The following is a 19,290-nucleotide window of genomic DNA, read 5'->3' on the forward strand; positions in this document are numbered from 1 at the left end:
GCGGGCATCCCATGCAACCCATCAAGAGGACAGGCCAGCCCAGCTGACGCCAGCCAGCATCGCTGGCGAGCACGATCACACAGCGCGGGCCCCCGTACCCGGCCATGGGCCCGCTCCTGGGGGCGGGTGCCGGGTGAAGCATACCAATGTAGAATAAAGTTGCTCGGATCCAGCCCGGAACAGGGGGTCTTGAGATGTGGAGGAGAAGGATTTGACGATCCTGAGGATAGAAACGACGGAACGGCTTGGATTGACTCATCTCAAGACTTAAAGTCGCATAAATCAGCGCATGAAGCTTGGCTTAAGCTTGGCCGAAGCTTGGCCATGTATAATAGGTATAGGACCCTGGACCACCGTACCACCTTTGTGATCTTGCTCGCTCTGGCCATGGCGTGCCGTATACAATACAACATTCCTGACCCCTGGAAACACTCTATCGTTCAACCGATCTTCAAGTCGGGCAACCCATCTGACCCCAGCAATTTCAGACCGATCTCCCTAGTTCCCGTAATCATGAAAATCATCGAGCGTGTAATCCATCAGCAGCTCTATCACTATCTCACCCATAACCACCTTCTTTCGTCTACCCAACACGGATTCCGCCCCCGACACTCCACTGAGACTGCACTGCTGTCAGTCACAGATAGCATCCTTGCCGCCACCGATAGGGGTGAGATCTCAATGCTATGCCTCATAGACCTTAGCAAATGTTTTGACGTCATTGACCATGAACTCCTTGTCAAAAAGCTCCAAATCTACGGTATTGAGACCTCCTGGTTTTCCGCTTATCTTCAGGGACACACGCAGAATGTATCCCTGAAAGACAAAACCGGCCGCAAGATAACCTCTCGACCGCTCCCAAACACCGTAGGAGTTTTCCAGGGTTCGGCTTTGGGTCCCCTCCTCTTCACTATATTCTCCAACGACCTCTCACTATTTGCCGGAGACGCCACCGCTTATCAGTACGCAGACGACACCCAGATATTGGTGAGCGGCCCACGCAACGACATCAGGAGTCTCATCTCGCGCATGGAGGCATCGCTAGAGTCACTTAACGCATGGTTCTGCGCACACGCCCTGAAAGTCAACGCTTCTAAAACTCAACTGATGGTATTCGGTAGCCGACAAAACCTACGTAACCTGCCTCGCTTCAAAATCTCTTTCCGTGACGCTGAGCTCCTGCCGTGCGCGCAGGTGGGAAACCTGGGTGTTGTATTCGACGGCGCACTCACCTGGGAAGCACACGTGGCCGAGCTGAGCCGTCGCTGCATGGGCGTACTGATCGGCCTCTCCCACGCACGACACTGCCTCCCAGACGGTATCCTCAAAACGATCGTGACTGCACTCGTCATCTCGCGCGTCCAGTACTGCCTCACTGTATATGGAAATGGCTCCCAGAAAAACTTCGACCGACTTCAAAAAATTCTAAACTTTGCAGCACGGGTCATATTCGGCCGCCGGAAATTCGATCACGTCTCTGGCCTCCTCGATTCACTCGGATGGATGCCTCCGAAAGCTATGGCCGATGTTAAAACCATGGTAACTGCGCAGAAAATAATAAGCAACGGCGAGCCCGAAGCACTAGCTGCCATCTTCACGAATAACAGTGACGCGCGAGAGAGGTCCACTCGACAGGACCACCTTTTCCACCTTCCACGCTCGCGGCTCGAGACTGGCAAGCGACGATTCGGCTACCGGGCCGCGGCGCTACTAAACAGTCTGCCTCCCGGTGTCATCGAACAGCGCCCCGCCCCATTCGCCCGTGCGGCCAAGGCTGCAGTCTGTCCGGCGATGGCGACCGCCCGACGATGACCCGTGTCAGGGGAAGGTGGTGCGACATCCGTGTGCGGTGTGCTGTCTTGAATCGTCCGTTTGTATATAGAGAGAGAGCGAATGTCCAGCGATTGAATCTGTATGCCTGTGTTTCTTGTCCCCGCATGTTTGTGTTTGTGCCCGACTCAGACTCTGGACTGTAATCGCCACGCCCCGCGTGGATTGTCCATGAAGGTAATACAATACAATACAATACAATACAATGCTAAATAATTGCGTACACGAAACAATAATAGTGTTGCCATCTCGCCTTCCGTTGTTCTCAGTAATCGGTCCTAGCCGTTTATCGATGAGCGATGTGTACGTGATGTAACGTCTAGCGGCTCCCTCATCAGGCCGAGGCCCCATCCGTGGACTCAAAGACAGTGGAGGAGACCCTTGTAGATTTACGTTTTCGATCTAATTCTACTCTCTCCCAAATATAGGCACAATAGGGAAGCATAGGCAATACGCAAGCACTTGACGACCCGTCTGTCAGTCAAGTTTTATTATACTTAGCCTCTAAGCCTACAATACGCTGGATCCGACAATCGACATACCCACACGGCCTTGGAAGTTGGATCCGACCAAAACAGGGCGGGTCACCTCGCGGAGCCACAACAATTTGGCTGGTATTCAGTGCACAAGTCGACAAATCTCAGTCGGTATTCCATGCAGCGCGCTCGCCGAGCCGAGCGGGAGCCGTTTGGCCTTGAAGCGGCCGCCCGCTGGCCGGCGCCTGGCGTCGCCTCTGCGCGGTACTGCCGCGGGCGACTGCCGCCGCTCGCGCCTTGCGCGCCGACGGACCAGTTGCGACTCGAGCGGCGGCGCTGCGCGCGGCTGTGGAGTGGTGTTACTGTCTTGTGCGAACCCTGCGGGCGCCGCTGGCTGTCATCGAACCTCACGGAGCTTGGATTCCAACGGCCGTAACCGATCAGGAATGGGGTAAGTGGAGGAGACGAGTGGTGTTTGCTTCGCTCGCGCCGTTTTCTTTGTTCTGTGAGTTGGCGCGATTCGTTGCGCTATGCCGGTGTTGTCGCCATTCCATTTTCCTGTTCATGCGATCCATTAGCATGCAAGGATGAAAGACGGTGACTAGTGGAACTTGGAAGGACATCAGGAATCCTGTTTCGAAGCGAAATTTCGGCCACATGTTAACGCTGACGGGCATTGCAACATTCTTGCTAATTGCTGACGGCCATTTGAATCGTGAACGTCAAAGGCCAACACGTCATCGCCAACTGCTGGTCAGTGGTCCATCTTGATCTACGCTACCTACATAATGATCGGGATAACAACCTAATGGTTAACATCAAGGTTAACATATTCTTTTCTGTCTGGGGAATGTGATTGCAAATGGTCCTGGGTGGGATCCTAAGGAGCTATGTCATGTTTCCACGAAGGTCGTAATCGTAATGCGTGCAAGCCTCCGGTGCTGGCAAAGCCCAATGTGCTGGCAAAGCCAATCTGAATCCAAACCCCTATCAATTACAATCAAGCGAAGGTATCCTTGTCGAAAAATAATTATCCATCCTCATTGATCAATTGCCAGACCGCCCGAAGTCCGTCAGCGGTCAGACCGTCTAATGTCGAAATCTGTTCCGCCACTCTGGCTCTGCTAATTCGCAGGTCGGCAGGTCAGTGATCCTGTCGTGTGTAGGGGGCCCTGGGAGGCTCGCACGCCCGTGTGACCCGTGACCTGGCACGTGACCCCGTGTGACGCGCCGCGGGAGAATGACGGACGGCCGACGGCCCTGTGTGTCGTCATTAGCTCAGTTGTGACAGATCAGGGGTGCACTATACTATCCCAATCCGGAAGAAGAGTTGGTCGCACAGACTTATATAACACTAGCAGACTGCACTGAAAGCACACCACTATCACACACAACTACATCATCACAAGAAGCCCGAGACCAAAATGCAACACCTGCAACACTTTCATCACTGTCAAACATCTGCTACTCACATGCCCACAATACCAACACCACAGGACAAACATATAAACATACTGCAGAGACGCCAACATCCCACTAACACTCACAACACTGCTCGGGGACTTACACCCCGAGCTAACAACACTACTCATCCACTACATACACAACACTGGGCTGATAAATGACCTGTAAATCTCCTCCCCTAGAGCCAAGGACAAAAAGCCAAAAAAGCCAAAAGAAAAAGCCAAAAAGAAAAAAAAGCCAAAAAAAAGAACATTCAAAACAATGACAATCAATATAAAAGACCCCAGAATGGCAAAATGGCAAAAAAAAAAGAGACAAAAAGCACAAAAAAGAAAAAAAGAAGGGGCAATCCGGCTACCTGGGAGGAGATAGCTAGGAACCCTGACCCACCCCTCACCCCACCCTTACGAGCCAAAGAAGACGACGGACACTGCAAGACAACGGACGGACCAACAACGAAGACGGACGACAGAACCGGGCCCAAATACATGACGTTGTGGTGGCCCGTAAGCCAAAAATACCAGCTACCAGCTACCAGCTGCACTGAAAGATCACCACCGACTAACCTGAAATACCACGGCAATATCCCTCACCCTCACGAACCATCAACAAATGCCTGCGGGGACTAGCGAAGTCAACAGGCTAACGAACTCAATAATGCAGAGCAGCGAAGCCTAACTTCACAGACTGGCAGAATCGCACAGACTCGCACTGAACAGTAGACTGTCCCTCACAGACCAGCAGACTGGCCAGTGCCCTTATTCCACTCAGATGAAAGCCGTGCCCCGATGCATGCTGCTTTGGTCTTTGACGAGCGCTCTGGTCCGTCTAGTTAGTCTAAGCTGGCTCTGGTCTGCTCCAGCTCTGGTCTGTATTGTGGTCTGCCCTGGACTCTGGTCTTCTCTAATCTGGGGCCGCGGCCTGATCCTGTTTTCACTCCCGGGTGCATTTTACTTAGAGTCTGCGTTTACGAATGCAGTCTCGCTCGTCCGGTGAAATTTTGAGCTCTCATAAGCGGCTCTGCCTCCTGCCTCCCGGTTTCTACCCGGCTGTTTCTGTTTAACAGCATTCCTGCATGAAGTAGGATCAGAGCTGATGCCGTTCCAATTGGCAACAAATACTTACATAGGCCATAAACTGTGGTTGGCATTGCATAATGCACATTTCATACTTTCTGTGCCGCTTTTTTAGCTTTCTGCGGCTCTAATAGATGCTTTTCAGTTTTCACGTTTACCGTTTCTCCAGCACAGTGTTGGAAATAAGACCCTTGTCTGGACGAGTCGCTCTCCTTGCCCCTCTCCCTCTAGTCAATCTTTCAGCCGCGCATTTATCTAGCTAAACGCACAGTGGGAGCGATTGCAGCAGAACAATGGGACAGGAAGCCCCGCCCACTCGCACTCGCGTGAAAACACACAGGTATGCCACCACGGCGCGCGTAAACACATCCGCCGGGACCCGTGAGCGAGCAGCCGTGGATAAGGGCGCTGGCAGTTTGTTCCGGGGCGAGATTGTGGGCTCCAACTCAGTAAGTCAGCCTTACACGACGCGGAAATTATGGAACAAGGCCATGACGAAACCTGTGTAGGTATCCAGCAGTTTCGTCTTATCCTAAATTGGAAAAGACATGAAAAGCTGATCTTATTCCAGCACTCCTCGAAATTTTCATTTCGAAAATGGGCTTCAGTTTTGCATTTCATTCGGGGATCTGGCTCCATGCCATAGTTCTAGAGAGAGGTCTGCGCGTACTGGCTCAGAGGAGCTGCGCATCTAGCCACAGGCTTATTACATAATACGTGCGCGGTGTATGCGCCGCAGCGCGGACCGACCGGCACCTGGGCCGCGGAATACGGCAGCGGCGGAGCACGGGAGCAGCCGCAGCGTCCCTCCCTCCGCCGCGCCGCCGCCGGCGCCCGACCTTGGGCCAGGAGTTGGACGGAGCCGGTCTGCGGGTGTGCACTGCGCCCGCGGGGCTCAGCGGGGCTCAGCGGCGCCCCTGTGTGACCGCTGGGCCCTCAGCGCCCGCCGCAATCCCCTCCACACGATGGGGGAAAGAGCGGAGCTGGGCGTGGTCAGTCAGCCGCACCGCCCGGCTGACCTGCCCGGCGCTCAGTGCCGGGCGACGCGCCCTGGTCAGCGCACTGCTTGCACGAGCGGCCGCGGCGACCGCCGTTAGGCTGCCTTGCGCCGGCCTTGTGGCAAGCTGTCAGCCTCGAAGCAATTCCCGCGAACTGGCGACCGGCCCGGCGCCTGTCGCTGCGTCAGCCGGTCCTGTGCGACTTGACCGGCTGTTCGCCCGCTCACCATTGTTTATGTAGCCGCGGTGCCGCTGCAGCGCTCGGCCCGTTACACTCCTGGCAACTTCCCGTGCCCGGCGCCCGGCTCCATGGCGCTCTGTGCTCGGAATCAGATTTATACCGCGCTTTGTGATATCTGCACGGCTTTTAGGATCAGCACCCGAGCCTGAATGTCAGATTCATGCCGTGGTGAGCCTCACAGCGTTGTTCGTACCACCCCGTGCATAGACCCGGTTTGTGATGGTCGGTGAGTCGGGTACTATGTAGACCTGCCATGTAGCATTTACCTGTGGGCGGAGCCTGGTCTACCATCGTTTCGTGGAGTCTCGCGATACGTGTCATCATTGACCGTTGACCTCGTGACCGCCTGGCGACGTCTCCGGGCGGTCCGGCCACCGTACAGCGGCGGCGGCGGTGTCCCAGGCTCGTGTCTGTGGCTCGGAGTCGATGGAACGATAGCCGTGTTGGTAGGCGAGGACGATGTCCCGGCGCGCGCCCATCACTGGACACTGAAGCAGCCGGCTGGTCCGCCGGGCAGCATCGAGCAATGACTGATTCTGCAGCGTTTAGCTGAGTTTTGTCGGAAGGGTGGGTCGCTTATAGTCCTCGGCTATTTTATTTTACATTAACGGCATGCCTTATTCCCAGGGAAGGATAACATGGCTCTTTATCCAAACGCGATTAGCGAATAAGCTCATTCCATTTTACATAGACGTCATGCCCATGCCTTTCTGTCTAATCCCATCAGCAAGCAGCGCCCAGGACAGCCGATTATCTGACTTTGTGGCGGTGTGAGACGGTCTCAGTCTGCGGTCCGTTTATGTCCTTCGAGCCGTGCCGCCTCCAGTCTAAATACTGGCTGCAGAAACTGGTGCCGCGAGCGCCGGCGGGGCTGCACTCTGTATCTGTATGTCGGTCTGTCTGTTTGTCTGTCTGTCTGTCTGTCTGTCGGTCTGGCCGTTTGTCTGTCTGGAGCCGTAGCGTCACAGATGGAAGCAGACCTTTGTACGAATGGACCATGGGATGGCTGGTTGCGTGGTTCGTGGGCTGCATGTAGGTTGGGCTAGCAGTGTTGTGGGGGTAATGTGTGGTCTGTGGCGTGCGGGTAGGTGGGCGAAATGCGGTCCAAGATGGTGCATGCGGTCTGGTGGTTAGTTGATCTGACCCAGATTGACATGTGGTGTGTGTGGATGTGGATTTGTTCGTCTGCAGGCCAGCAGGTGTTCTACGATTAGGTTGATGTGGGCGGGCATCGCCACATCTGTTTATAATTTCGGAGTTAATACTCCGGAGTCTTGTAATCCGTAGCGTAAGCATGATCCTTAATCTGTTCATCGGCGATTCCTATTTAGTCATTCGGCCCCTGTAAGCCCTTAGCTCAGTTCCACTTCCACTGCCCCAAACAAAATACTTGTAAGATATTGGACTGTTATGCCAAATTAATAGCACTTGTGCTATGGTTAGTAACGCTTTCATATGCTCACCAAGCGGCTTGTGATCGAAATCGAACGGCATTTATGGGCTATTTTTATTCTCCGTACGTGGCTGGTTCAGGAAGATGGGTCGGTTTGATAAGAAACCGATTGAGCTGGTTAGTTAGTGTAGGACGTAACGTCATTGGGTTAAAATTTAAAAACCTACCGACCTTTTGTTGTTGTGAAAAGTGACGACTTACAAACTTCAACCACTTCCTACACTATTCAGTTGCAAAGTACTAGCTGTGGTACTTGTGCTCGTTAGGTGTTGGTATCTTAATGACTTATTGACAAAGAACGATGCAGGTGAAATAATGTCAGCATTTTGTTCTACAAATGGCAGCGTTGAATCACCCCAGTGACCTCTCAACAGAGTGTTAATGACTCCGACTCACTTAGACCACTCCTAGCCTCACACGAGGGGATAGTGGCTTTCTAATTCACCGCCTCTGACCCCCGACCCTCACCGCCGTCCCAGCCGGTCATTTTATCCGGTCCACTGACTAACTGGACTTCCGAGGCTGCGTCCTCGACTATAGCTACCCTGCCTTGCCGCCGGTTGTGGCTGCGGTAACGGCGGAGCTGACCGCGAGCCATGAAGGAAGTGGTTCTCTATTTCCAATGCCGCCACCGAGCTGTGTTACCTGATCGCTCCAGCACGTGACGCAGCCTCCATGAGATTGGCCTCTGGGCTAGCTGTGACGGTCACATGAGCCGGTCCCGATCCACGGGGCGCCGGGCAAGTTTGGTCGTGGGACAGACCAGCCCGTATCGGGATTTGGAAAACGGAGGCAGAGGTGGCGCAGGCGGGGGCGGCGACGGCGTTTATCGCGCACCGAGTGCAGCTATAAACAGGCGACAGAAACGGCGACCGTGCGCCCAAACAGACGCCAGCGGCGGTCCGCAAACCGTGCGGCGTGCGCTGCTACTCTGCGGAGCGGGGACTCGGCTCAGTCATGACGGTCTGAGTCCTGCGCACGACCTTTAGGAGGATATCTGACCGGTTTAGAACGTTGTCGCCGCTCCTGTGACGGTCAGCAGTCAGGCCTAGCTGACACGGGTCTTGAGAATGCAGGAATACGCGTGTAGTAGACATTCATAATGCGCGGTATGTGTTAGTGATGTCAATTACCGAAAATCGGAATACCGATACCAAACCAAATACCAAACATAACCGTGAGAAAATACCGAAACCAAACCAACTTTGGAACATGAGGGAAATACCAATTTTTACCGATTTCTTGGCCTCTTATACATTAGTGAGGGTTCATAATACCAACAAAATACCAAACACATTACGATTGAAATACCAAATACCAAGTTGGTATCGGTTTGGTATCGGTATACCAAAAAGTTGGTATCCGATTGACATCTCTAGTATGTGTAGAAATTAAAGGGACCCTCCCACATTCAAAAAAGTTAATGAATTGGCATGAAAGTGATGTCGCTCGGTTCAGAAAGAGCAAAAACGAATATCTACCAAATTTCACCGAAAAGTATTGACCTGTTTTCAAGATATTAGACTTTTACTTTTGTTTACTTTTTGGGATCTCCGCAGTTCCCAGCGACTTCATTTTGGAAATGCGGCGTTCGCGGCAGATGTTGCTCGCAAATAGCATATATCCACCACTGCTTCACAAAGATTTTAGTATAAGGTTTTAAAATCGTTAGATCACCGCTGACGTCACAAATTCAAAGGGGGCATCCCAATGCATTAGCCCCTTAGAATCCGAAAACTGCAAGTTTGAAATTCCATATCTCCGAATTAAAGCATTTTTCGATGTTGTGGGTGTCCAAACCGGTATTTGCAGGCCATGGCCACCAATTTGGCCATCTCAACTCAAAACTAATGTTAAGGTGGGATGGTCACTTTAATCAAAATTTTGGTACCATGATCCTCTGCTGAGCTCCGAAGTTGCGTAAGCTAACATGGTGGGTCCATGAATCATGCTGGGCAGAAATGGCGAAGTTTGCCATCTATGTGGCGTCAGGACTTATGTAAACACAGGCAGTCGGTTATAAACGCAATGCCGCAGGTCGCACCCCGAAGCTACTGGAAAGTTGAAAGCGTTTGGTTTCGGTTTTGCTTGCACCGATCTGCGGAATCAAATTCATGAAAATTCAGGACGCATGCGCAACGACAGCCCATCCGGGCGTGGCACGTGTAGTATGCAAGATGTGCTAAACACTGCATTATGGAGTGGCGAATATTTTTGAATGCATTAATTTCAGGTCATTGAACTTCTCGCATGGCTGGTTGTGAGCGACATTATAAAAGCCGAAATGAAGAACAGCATAACGATTTGTTGGCGCTCAAAGTTCAAACCTGTGTGCTTGACCTACTGAAAGTTATACACATACCTACATAGTACATACCTAATCCGTTAGCAATTTAAGCCGCTACCGTTCAATAGCAATACTAATCCATCGCTATCAGGCTGATCAACGCATCGTTGATCCCTATATGTTACATGATCCGGCAGCGCCTGAAGTACTGATGATCCATTTCACAACGGATCCTCACCTTGACACCTGTAGTAACCACGGGTGGAGAATGTTTGAAAAAGTTACCCCGGCCGGCGACCGAAAGTCAGAAAGACAATGATGCTCAAATATTTGTCAACGGTTATCAACAAACCCCTACTCTGTGGCATAGAATAATGGATGTCTGCCGCTTGTACGTTTTTAGGGAAAACTGCTGCACGCAGGTGCGGAGGATTTCGTAATTGTAACAACAATTTTGCAACACGACTTAAAATTTCGGACGCATGTCACCTAGTGCTATAGGTCAGGTCATCAGGTCAAATTTGCTGGATGACCGTGCTAAAAATGCAATCATGCCCTTTGCAAAACTTATTCCGTGGAAGTTGCAACCTTTCCCACACAAAACAAAATGTCAAATTTGACCGTTTTGACCCTCTTGGCTCTTATTGAATATTGATTTGAGCTCGCACCTGAAATATTATTCGCGACCGAGGCTTAAACGAGTAATCGAATGTTTTGTTTGCAGTGTTTAACCCGCGCCCTGCTGGGGGGGTGTTTGAACACCCCCCCTTGTGGTTTTTCGCGAATATCTCAAAAACGGCGGCGCGGAGCGCCGCCGTTTTTGGTACAGCCTTATCATACATCAATTCTACACATGTTGTGAAAATATCAGACCAAGGTCATTCAAGGTCAGGTCACCAGGTCACTTGAAGTGACCTCACCTCATAAAAAGTTTCAATGTCTGTCATAGCTACACCGAGTGACCGATCGCTTTGAAACTTTTAGCGATTGTCAAGAGCAATAGCATGTACAAAATGTATATCTCAGAATTTCGATATCGATGACCTAAGGTCAGGTCAATTTTGCGACCTCCCCATTATAAGTCAATGGGAGAAAATTGAAATGCGCCTCTTTTGGACAAGACATTATAAACAATCCCAAACACCGAATTACAAGTGGTTTAGATACACTGAACATGAAAATGGTGTCCGTGACCCTTGTTTATGCCCTGAGGTCATCTTAGGTCATGAATGGTATCTAACAGTTTTTCGCAAATAACTTTTGATAGAGGCATGCTAGAGCGATGAAAACGCCTTAGATGTGTTCAGCTCGACGATACGGATCGACTGATATGCAACATGACCCTTGCCGGTCAGGTCATGACCTTGACCTGAGGTCAAATTTTCAAGTTGACCTTTCAAGGTCAAGTTATAGTTCATTCGATGCGTCTTGACAAGAGGAACACGATGCCGGTAAAAGTAAGCTCATACAGGGCTTGGGTCAAAAGTTATTGCAGAAAAACTGTTTCCGAAAAAATCGGCTATTTTTGCAGTTTTTGCCCCCTGCAGGCAAAACCGTTGACGTTAGGTCAAATCTGAGAGAATTACTCAGAAAGGGCGTTAATAGGGCTATCGAATGCGCTTTTCCGCGGCGCTGTAGCTCTATTGGTTCCCGAGTTATGCGTTGGCTTCTTGGAAATTTTCGACATTCGACCTGGAAATCGGCGAAATTTTGCCTTCAATGACCTCTGGTGACCTGACCTTTGACCTGACCAAAAATTGACCGAAGTGATTTCGTCATTATTTTTGACGCTCTTTCGAACACCGCCTTCCGCGTATCGCTACGTGGCCCAGGAGCCGAGTTACAAGGGGGGTGTTCAAACACCCCCCCCCCAGCAGGGCGTGGAAATCCAGGACCCCCAGCCGGGCGCGGGTTAACCTCCGTTATGTCATGAACTGTGAGAAAAGTTGTCGGAGAACGCTAAAATCAGAGAAATTTGGCTTTTGATGATCTATGGTGATTTTATTATTGAGCTTGCCTAAAACATGACCAGATTTCTCTGATCACGTTTGTCGCTCTTTCAAACGTCGTTCCGCTTCTCGCCTCGTAGCCCAGTAGCCGAGTTAGAAGGAGCGTGAAAAGCCCACCTCTCGACTCAACGTGTTACGATAGGGCCACCACCCTGGCGCGGGTCAAGTTGGGGGAGCCTTGAGCCCCAGCAGCTCGTCCTTCCATCTCACTGATATTACCCTCGTCCTGTCTTGTGATGTTATTACAGTGCCGTGCCATCTTACGATAACGGCCCTTAAATATGATTTACTTCTGTTTGATGAAACATGTCGGGCTCCGCGATGAAAAGACTTAAAAACATAAGCTCCAAAATGAAAGTAAAGTAAATTTTCAAGAACTTTTCAAGGTGGATAAAAATAATGAGAGACACTTTTATAGATGGCAGTTTTTTCGTATGGAGACAGCTTTTAGGATTTACAAAAGTGGAAAAAGTTACCCCGGCCGCGCCGGGGTCGGCTGAAAGTTACCCCGGCCACGGCCGGGGTGGCCGGGGCAGGTTCTCCACCCATGGTAGTAACCCCGCCCACAACCCGACCGCCGTATGCGTAACCCCGTCCTTTCTACAACTGCCGTACCGTTTAACCGCTAACCAGCACCTCTTGCGTCGGCCTCATGACTGCGAGCTGTGACCGTTGACCGCGGACCGCGACCCCAACCATGACTGTTGACCGTGGCGGGGTCTTTTGTTGTCGGACGGCGTGATTGTGGCTGGGTGAACAGTGAGCAGTGGCGTTGGGCTACATGTGTTCTATATGTGTACCGTCCCTGGCCCGCCCATGGTCAGTGGCTTCACGGGCTACGCACAATGCGTTGACGGGAGGGACATGTTTGTAGCTCCTGGCTCACATGGGTGGACTCATCCATGTGTAGCTCCTGGCTCCTGGCTCACGTGGGTGGAGCGGGCAGGGTGCGCGGAGCCCGATAGTTGTCCGGGGTACCGACAGGGCAGGGTAGGGGAGCCGCTTCCGGTAGTCACGCGCCGGTTACTCACGCACTAATGACGTCATTAAAGGGGGAGCCGACTCGCTGACCGGGCTCACGGAACGCAGCTGTGACGCTGGAGTCACTATGGTGTGACGCGTCACGGCCGTACTGGCTGTGACGGCCACTGGCGCACACTGGGCCGGGGGCCCGGAAAAGTGCTAGAAATTATCTGTGATTGAGTTGTTGATCTCAGTGACAAGCAAACATACTAAAAATGAAGTGGGACTGCTTAACCCTCGCCGGACCTATTGTCGGACCCCCCACCCCCTCGGCCGGCCGAGGGGGGAGGGTTGGTACGACCCCTTTTCTTCGTTTCGCCTCTAATGGAGCTAGAGCCTCGCGGAAAAAAAACAAGCGTGTGCGCCGTTTCAAGACGGAACGATTGATACCCGATTTTAAGGTCCCAGGTCAACCGATTACCTCTGAGGTGAAGTCAAAAAGCCCAATGTAGGGTTTGGTTTTTGGTAAATAATTTCGCAAAAAATGGCCACAGAGCAGCGATTTTGGCACCATCGTGTTCGCCTGGCTCAGGCGCGTCGAATGGTATACTTTTTGTCCGGGTGAGGTCAACTTAAGGTGTTGACCTCGAGTCAAGGTCAGGTCAGAGCCCATCAGGCCACGAACTTAATCGAAGGAAGTCGTATTGCATATCATTCGATTCGGGAGGTCTTTCTGAGTCCATTGGTGGCTTTCCCGAGTCGCTGGCTCAATTTGATCATGAGTTATTGACGAGAAACTCCTATGACCTTAGTGACGTCATAAATGACGTCACGGAAGGTCAAAAATACAAAAGTAAAGCATCGGATCTTGCAAGGAGTGCATGAAATCACGATTCCGTGTGCTTGAGATAGTTTGAGATCATTCCATGTGCAAAAACAACAGTTTCATTATTTCCCCATTTACTTTTAATGGTGAGGTCACGTGACCTCGAAGAGTAGCAGGCATTAGGAAAAATTGCGAGTAAGGCATGACAGAAAGATGATTAGTGGTTTGTATGGCATGGTCATTTTTAGCGGCTCGAAATAACATTTCTCAAGAAGTCTAACTAAAGAGCAAGTTGTTGTTGATTTTCACTGACTTGTGTTTGGGGGTTAATAATGACTGAATTTTTTTAGTTTGGCCCAAAATTTTTGACAGCATTCTGTGCGTTGCTCAATTCTGAGCTAAGGGACATATATTTTATTCAGATTATACGCGTTTGTTTTTCACAACTTCCAGCGCTTTAAAGAGCGCCGGGCCTTCAGTAGAGCGGCGAGGTGACAATTGCCCCTACATCGCGTGGTTTACTGGCGCATATCTCGAAAAGTAGCAGGGAAAAGCAGCAAAGCACCTATATGGAACGAAAGATGAGTAATCAGAGGCTAGTATAAACGTTCATTTTTAGCTGCTCGAAATCACATTTTTATAAAAGTCTAATTAAAAAATTAGATATGATTTTTTTTTACGTCTTGCAGCTGCTTGCAAAAAGCTAGCTTATCTTGCAGAAAAGCGATGCAATATGTAAGAATGATGTTGGCACAGTGAACAACAGTGCCCTGAACTAGTCTGACAGGAAATTTCGTTCAAAACGACGATTGGTCAGCTAATAAATTACCACTAAAGATCATCATGAAAATCGGTAAATGTGGTGGCCACTAGAGAGCCTAAATTGTCTTGTGTTTGGTGACAACTGACGACCTCAATTTTGACCTTAGGGAAAAACTGGCTTCGGAATCGTATTCTTCGATCAATTTGGGATTAAATGATACCTATTTTGTTCATATTGCGGACAGTCAGTTTGGGGGAATTTCTAGCGCTTTTTCGGGCTGCCGGCCTACAGTGTGGCGGTCGCAGCCGCTCGCAAAAGGGGGGGCCAAAGTCACACTCGCGGGACATAACATTTATCAGTCACCGGGGGGGGGGGGGGGGGGTGATCGGCTAATTTTTTACGTCCACGAGGCGCCGCGCAGTTGGCATTACTTATGCTTCATCCACCTCATTCTTGCGTGAAATCTTTAAGCTCAATTTAAGGCAAAAGCACCAGTTCCATTTCCCGTCCCACGGTGTTTCCACCGGTCGGGCCACTGCACCATGGCGACGGATCGGTGTAGCATATACTGGAAGGTCGGGCACGCGGATTCATGACCTTACCACAATAAAACAATTCGGTAAAGTACGGATACCTCTTGCTTTGAACAAGCATGTGAAACCCAGAGATCATTTTCAGACTATGACATTTACCCATATAGTTGTTTGGCGGCGGGAGAGAATAGGTACACCGACCTCTGGAGACCCCCGGCCCCACAGGTTCCTGGTTTTCAAAATTGGCATCTGAGGGCCGCGCACGACTCGCGCGGGGCCTCGCAACGGCTCTATTGGGGCTCACTCAAGTCTCAACCTGCCTTATAGTCCTACTGCTAAAAAGACTGGCCCTGAGCCCTAAGGACTTCATCAGTCTCTGCCAGCCCCAGGACCCACACCGGCTCATGGGGTCCCGACGTCGAAATATGAGGGAATCTGCGCGGGACCATCAGGACGTAAAGTAATCTCGATCAGGACCAACGTACGGCTGTGCAGGGGTCGGCGTGAGCCCTGTGATCTTCAGAAGCCCACCCATGTATGTTTTCACTTAGAGGCCAGCTTAGGGCCCTTAGAGACCAGTACAGGGCCTGCAAACTGCAAAGGCCAGTAGTTTGAGACCATCAGAGACCGAGTTGGGCTCTCGGAGGCTTATGTGGGTCCTACTCATTACAGGCAAACATGGGGCCCTCAGAGGTCAGCGTGGGGCCCTAAAAGACCGGAAAGAGCCGTCGTTGGAACCCAGAGGCCAGCAGAGGGCCCTCAAAGGCCAAGATGAGCCCTCCTCAGAGGCCAATGCAGGCCCTTAGAGGCCAGCATCGGGTCTTCAGCAGCCAATGCGGGGCCCTCATTGGCACCTAAATGTTCGTCTTGGGACACCAGAGACAGCAATAAGGCCACTCGAGACCGGTGTGAGACCCTCAGACGCCGGTTGGGGCCCCTGAGGCCGGTAAGGGGTCCTCATAGGTCAAATGTGGGGCCTCAGAGGTCGATGTGGGCTCTTAGCGGTCAACGTGGGCGCTTGACCGCCACTGAAGTTCCCTCAGAGGTCAGTGTTGGACGCTCAAAGACCGGTGTGGGCGTGTTTTTTTTTTAGCCTCGTGACGATCGAATCAGGGCCAGGGTCCCATACACCTATGGGGGCCCATCGGTTGCTTGAGGGGGGGGGGCAAATGATATGATGGCCCCCTTTATGCCTTGGGAGGGCATGGCCCTGATGCCCCCCGCGACCGCCACTGTGTACACATTACATACAGGCCTCTGAAATTACATACTAGCTAATGCAAACTCTATGCAGGCCCCGGAGATCCCACGCTAATCCTTAACCCTCGCCGGACCTATTGGTTTTCTACATACGCGCCGGCCGAGGGGGGGGGGCGGGTACGACCCCCCCTCGCCGTTTCGCCCCTGGTGGAGATAGCGCGTCGCGGAAAAAAACGAGCGTGTGCGCCGTTACGAGACGCAGAGATTGGTACTCGATTTTAAGGTCCTAGGTCAACCGGTGACCTCTGAGGTCAGGTCAAGTGCCCCAAGGTACGGTTCAGTTTTTGGTGAATAACTTCGCAAAAAACGGCCGCAGAGCGCCGATGTTGGCAGCATCGTGTTCGCCTCGCTCAGGGGCGTCGAATGATATACTTTTTGTGCGGGTCAGGTCAACTTGGGGTGTTGACCTCAGGTCAAGGTCAGGTCAGCACCCCCAGGTCACGAAGTTGGTCGAAAGAGGTCATGTCGCATATCATTCGATTCGGCAGGCCTTCCTGAGTCCATTGGTGGCTTTCCCGACTCGCTAGCTCAATTTGATCAAGAGTTATTGACGAAAAACTAATATGACCTTGATGACGTCACGCAAGGTCAACATTGCAAAAGTGACGCATCTTACCTTGATCAAATCACGATTCTGTGTGCTTGAGATAGTTGGAGATCGTTCCCGGCGCCAGAATAGCAGTTTTCATTTTTCCCCATTGACTTATAATGGTGAGGTCACGAAAATGACCTGACCTCATATGACCTTTAGGAAAAATCCGAGATATACAAGTTGTGGGACTCATAATGGATACTAGATCCTGCAAGTTTCATTTCCCTGTGACATCTCCTCTGGCAGTGAGGGCGTTGCGAAGTTGCGACATCTGAAGACCGTGTAGAGGTTCACTTATGGCGTCATAGGTCAGTGACCTGACCTGACCTGACCCAAAAATGCGGTTGGTGTCAAAAGATCCGGCTTGGATCAAAGGTCAGGTATGCCAAGGTTCAGCTCTCTATCGCCAGCGTGTTCGGAGCTATCGCGAAAAAAACCCTAAGGGGGGGCGGCACCCGCCCCCCCCTCGGCCGGCGAGGGTTAAGAAACCAAGCCGGCATACGGCGTCACCACCGGGCTTCTGAGGTGCACAGCACCAACCCATGAGGTCTTACTTTAGTGTCTTAGAGCCACGCTCCTTTGGCGGGGCCCACCCGCCACTGCCGAAGAGGTCTCACGCCAGCCATTGCTGGGCCTACGAGAGCCTCAAGTAAACCCACGCTGATATTCCATGTAAGATGCGGCCATACTCGTGAACGGGTGCCAGCGACGCTGACCGCCAAATTGACAGAATACGAAACTGAGCCCACTCATGAGTGAAATTTACGTCCTTTGATGGCGCAAGAAAGAAAATGAAACATACAAAAAGCTTTTCTAGGACTTTTGTTCGATCTGAAAGGTGGGGCCAAAAGATAGTATGGCCCCACCTTTCAGCACCAAAGGGGGGGGGGGGCCATGGCCCCCGTGGCCCCCCCCTGGGACCGCCAGTGGTGACGGCTTCAGCAGCTCTAACGGCTGTGACGGCAGTTACGACTGTTTTGGCATGCTTGACGGGCCTATTTTTAACAGGCACTTCTGTCTATGTAACTGTTACACTAGCCACAACACGTTCCAATAACGATTCGGGGTGCGGTCGGGGTGGCACGTACCCTTTTACCGAACCATAATGCACGCGAGACCAACTGCATAAAGTGAACCATGGATCGATAAGTTGCCAACTTGTTAACGTATTAGTTCCCTCAATTTTCGCTAGTAAATAGGCCCATGCCAAACCTCTTCCGGGCTCTTCACGGAGCCAGAGAGCGGCACGGCAGCGGCTCCGGCAGCGGCCAGCGCCTTAGTTCAGTTTTTCCTCATGATGTTTAGTCGGCGGCGCGGCGGCGGAGGTCAGCCATTAGCGCCGCGATGAATTTAACCTTGTCTGGCGCGCTGGATGGGGTCGGATGCGTCACGACGTCACGTGCCGTGAAGCGTGACGTCACGGCCGGGGTCCGACCGAGACCGAAACCCGTCGATCGGCTCGACCAGGCTCGACTGGTTATGGAGGAACAAAGATTCTGGGAGAGACAGAGGTTATGATGGGCGCGGAGCATACCGTCTGTTGAGACTCTGGGAGATCTGCTTTACGTCACAAGCTCTTTGATGTTTGGCGACCCCTTGTCTGCCTTGTGAGTTGTGACTTGTAGCTGCGCTTTTTTCAGTGACTATAACGAAGAATCGGTCAACCTCACAACCTTGTAAAGGTTTTGGTGTTTCCTCACTCTTCGCCTAAAGGTCACTAACTCTTAGCTCCACTTAAATCACCCTGAAAAGGTCCGGATTCTCGTCTTCAAAGGGCACCACCGCGCTGACCTCACCGCTCAGCACCCACTGGTGGAGTTCACGGTAGTTGCTCTCGATTATGACTCATGCTACCTGTCGCCACACTCCGCAGTGCGGGCTGACTCGTCGGCGGATGTGCGCGCTCGCCCCGCGTCATACCCTATTCATCGGAGCGGGGGCAGGGCCACGCTCTGCTGACGCCGTAGAGTCGACGAACGCACGATTGGCGTCACAGTGCCCCTCTGTTTCCTGCACGCTGTGGTGACTCGATGTGACAGCGGTGATGAGGTAGCGATACATGCATGCATAGAGAATGCTTGGACGCTTGATAGCCCTCCTGATGAGTGCTAGTTTCCTGTTAGAAGTCCGTTTCTGTTGAGTGCTGCTGTCAATCACGCTGTTTCTGTCGAGGGTTGTGATGTTGGAGACTCTTCTGTTGTTGATTGCTAGCGTTAAATGCTGGCTTTGTTTGCTGGCTCCTACATATTGATACAGCTCCCTGCTTGTGGTCCGCACATGATGAAATGGATTGCAGGATGAAGAAGTAGCTAAGCGGTGCCGCAGATTTTATATCTATGGGTTAGAACCAACTGGATCATACGGGCACCCCAGCGGCGCATTGCTGGGCGGTCTTCTTTGTGAAATGGAGCACTTCGGCCGCCCTCGCGTGCGGTGCGACGTCCGTTTTGTCACACGGGAACGGACAAACCGGCGTGGCCGCCGGCTCCGGTACCTAGCCGGACGACCGTACAACGGCC

The 19,290-nt window shown here is 51.8% G+C and overlaps 1 protein-coding gene across 4 annotated transcripts in view; it reads left to right on the plus strand.

Annotated features, from left to right (window-relative positions):
• The first annotated feature begins 2,476 nt into the window (after positions 1 to 2,476).
• LOC122394307 (probable ascorbate-specific transmembrane electron transporter 1) overlaps positions 2,477 to 19,290 on the plus strand; it is a 30,483-nt gene continuing 13,669 nt past the window's right edge. The window contains exon 1 of one of the 4 annotated variants that reach the window (XM_043391088.1): positions 2,477 to 2,757. In XM_043391088.1, coding sequence (XP_043247023.1) covers positions 2,753 to 2,757 — 5 coding nt within the window. In that variant the 5' untranslated portion in view covers positions 2,477 to 2,752. The remainder of the gene's footprint in view (positions 2,758 to 19,290) is intronic. The other 3 variants (XM_043391085.1, XM_043391084.1, XM_043391087.1) reach the window with 3 other exon arrangements.

Source organism: Amphibalanus amphitrite, unplaced genomic scaffold (genome assembly GCF_019059575.1).
Source record: "Amphibalanus amphitrite isolate SeventyFive unplaced genomic scaffold, NRLGWU_Aamphi_draft 000584F_arrow, whole genome shotgun sequence".
Taxonomy (NCBI): Eukaryota; Metazoa; Arthropoda; class Thecostraca; order Balanomorpha; family Balanidae; genus Amphibalanus; species Amphibalanus amphitrite.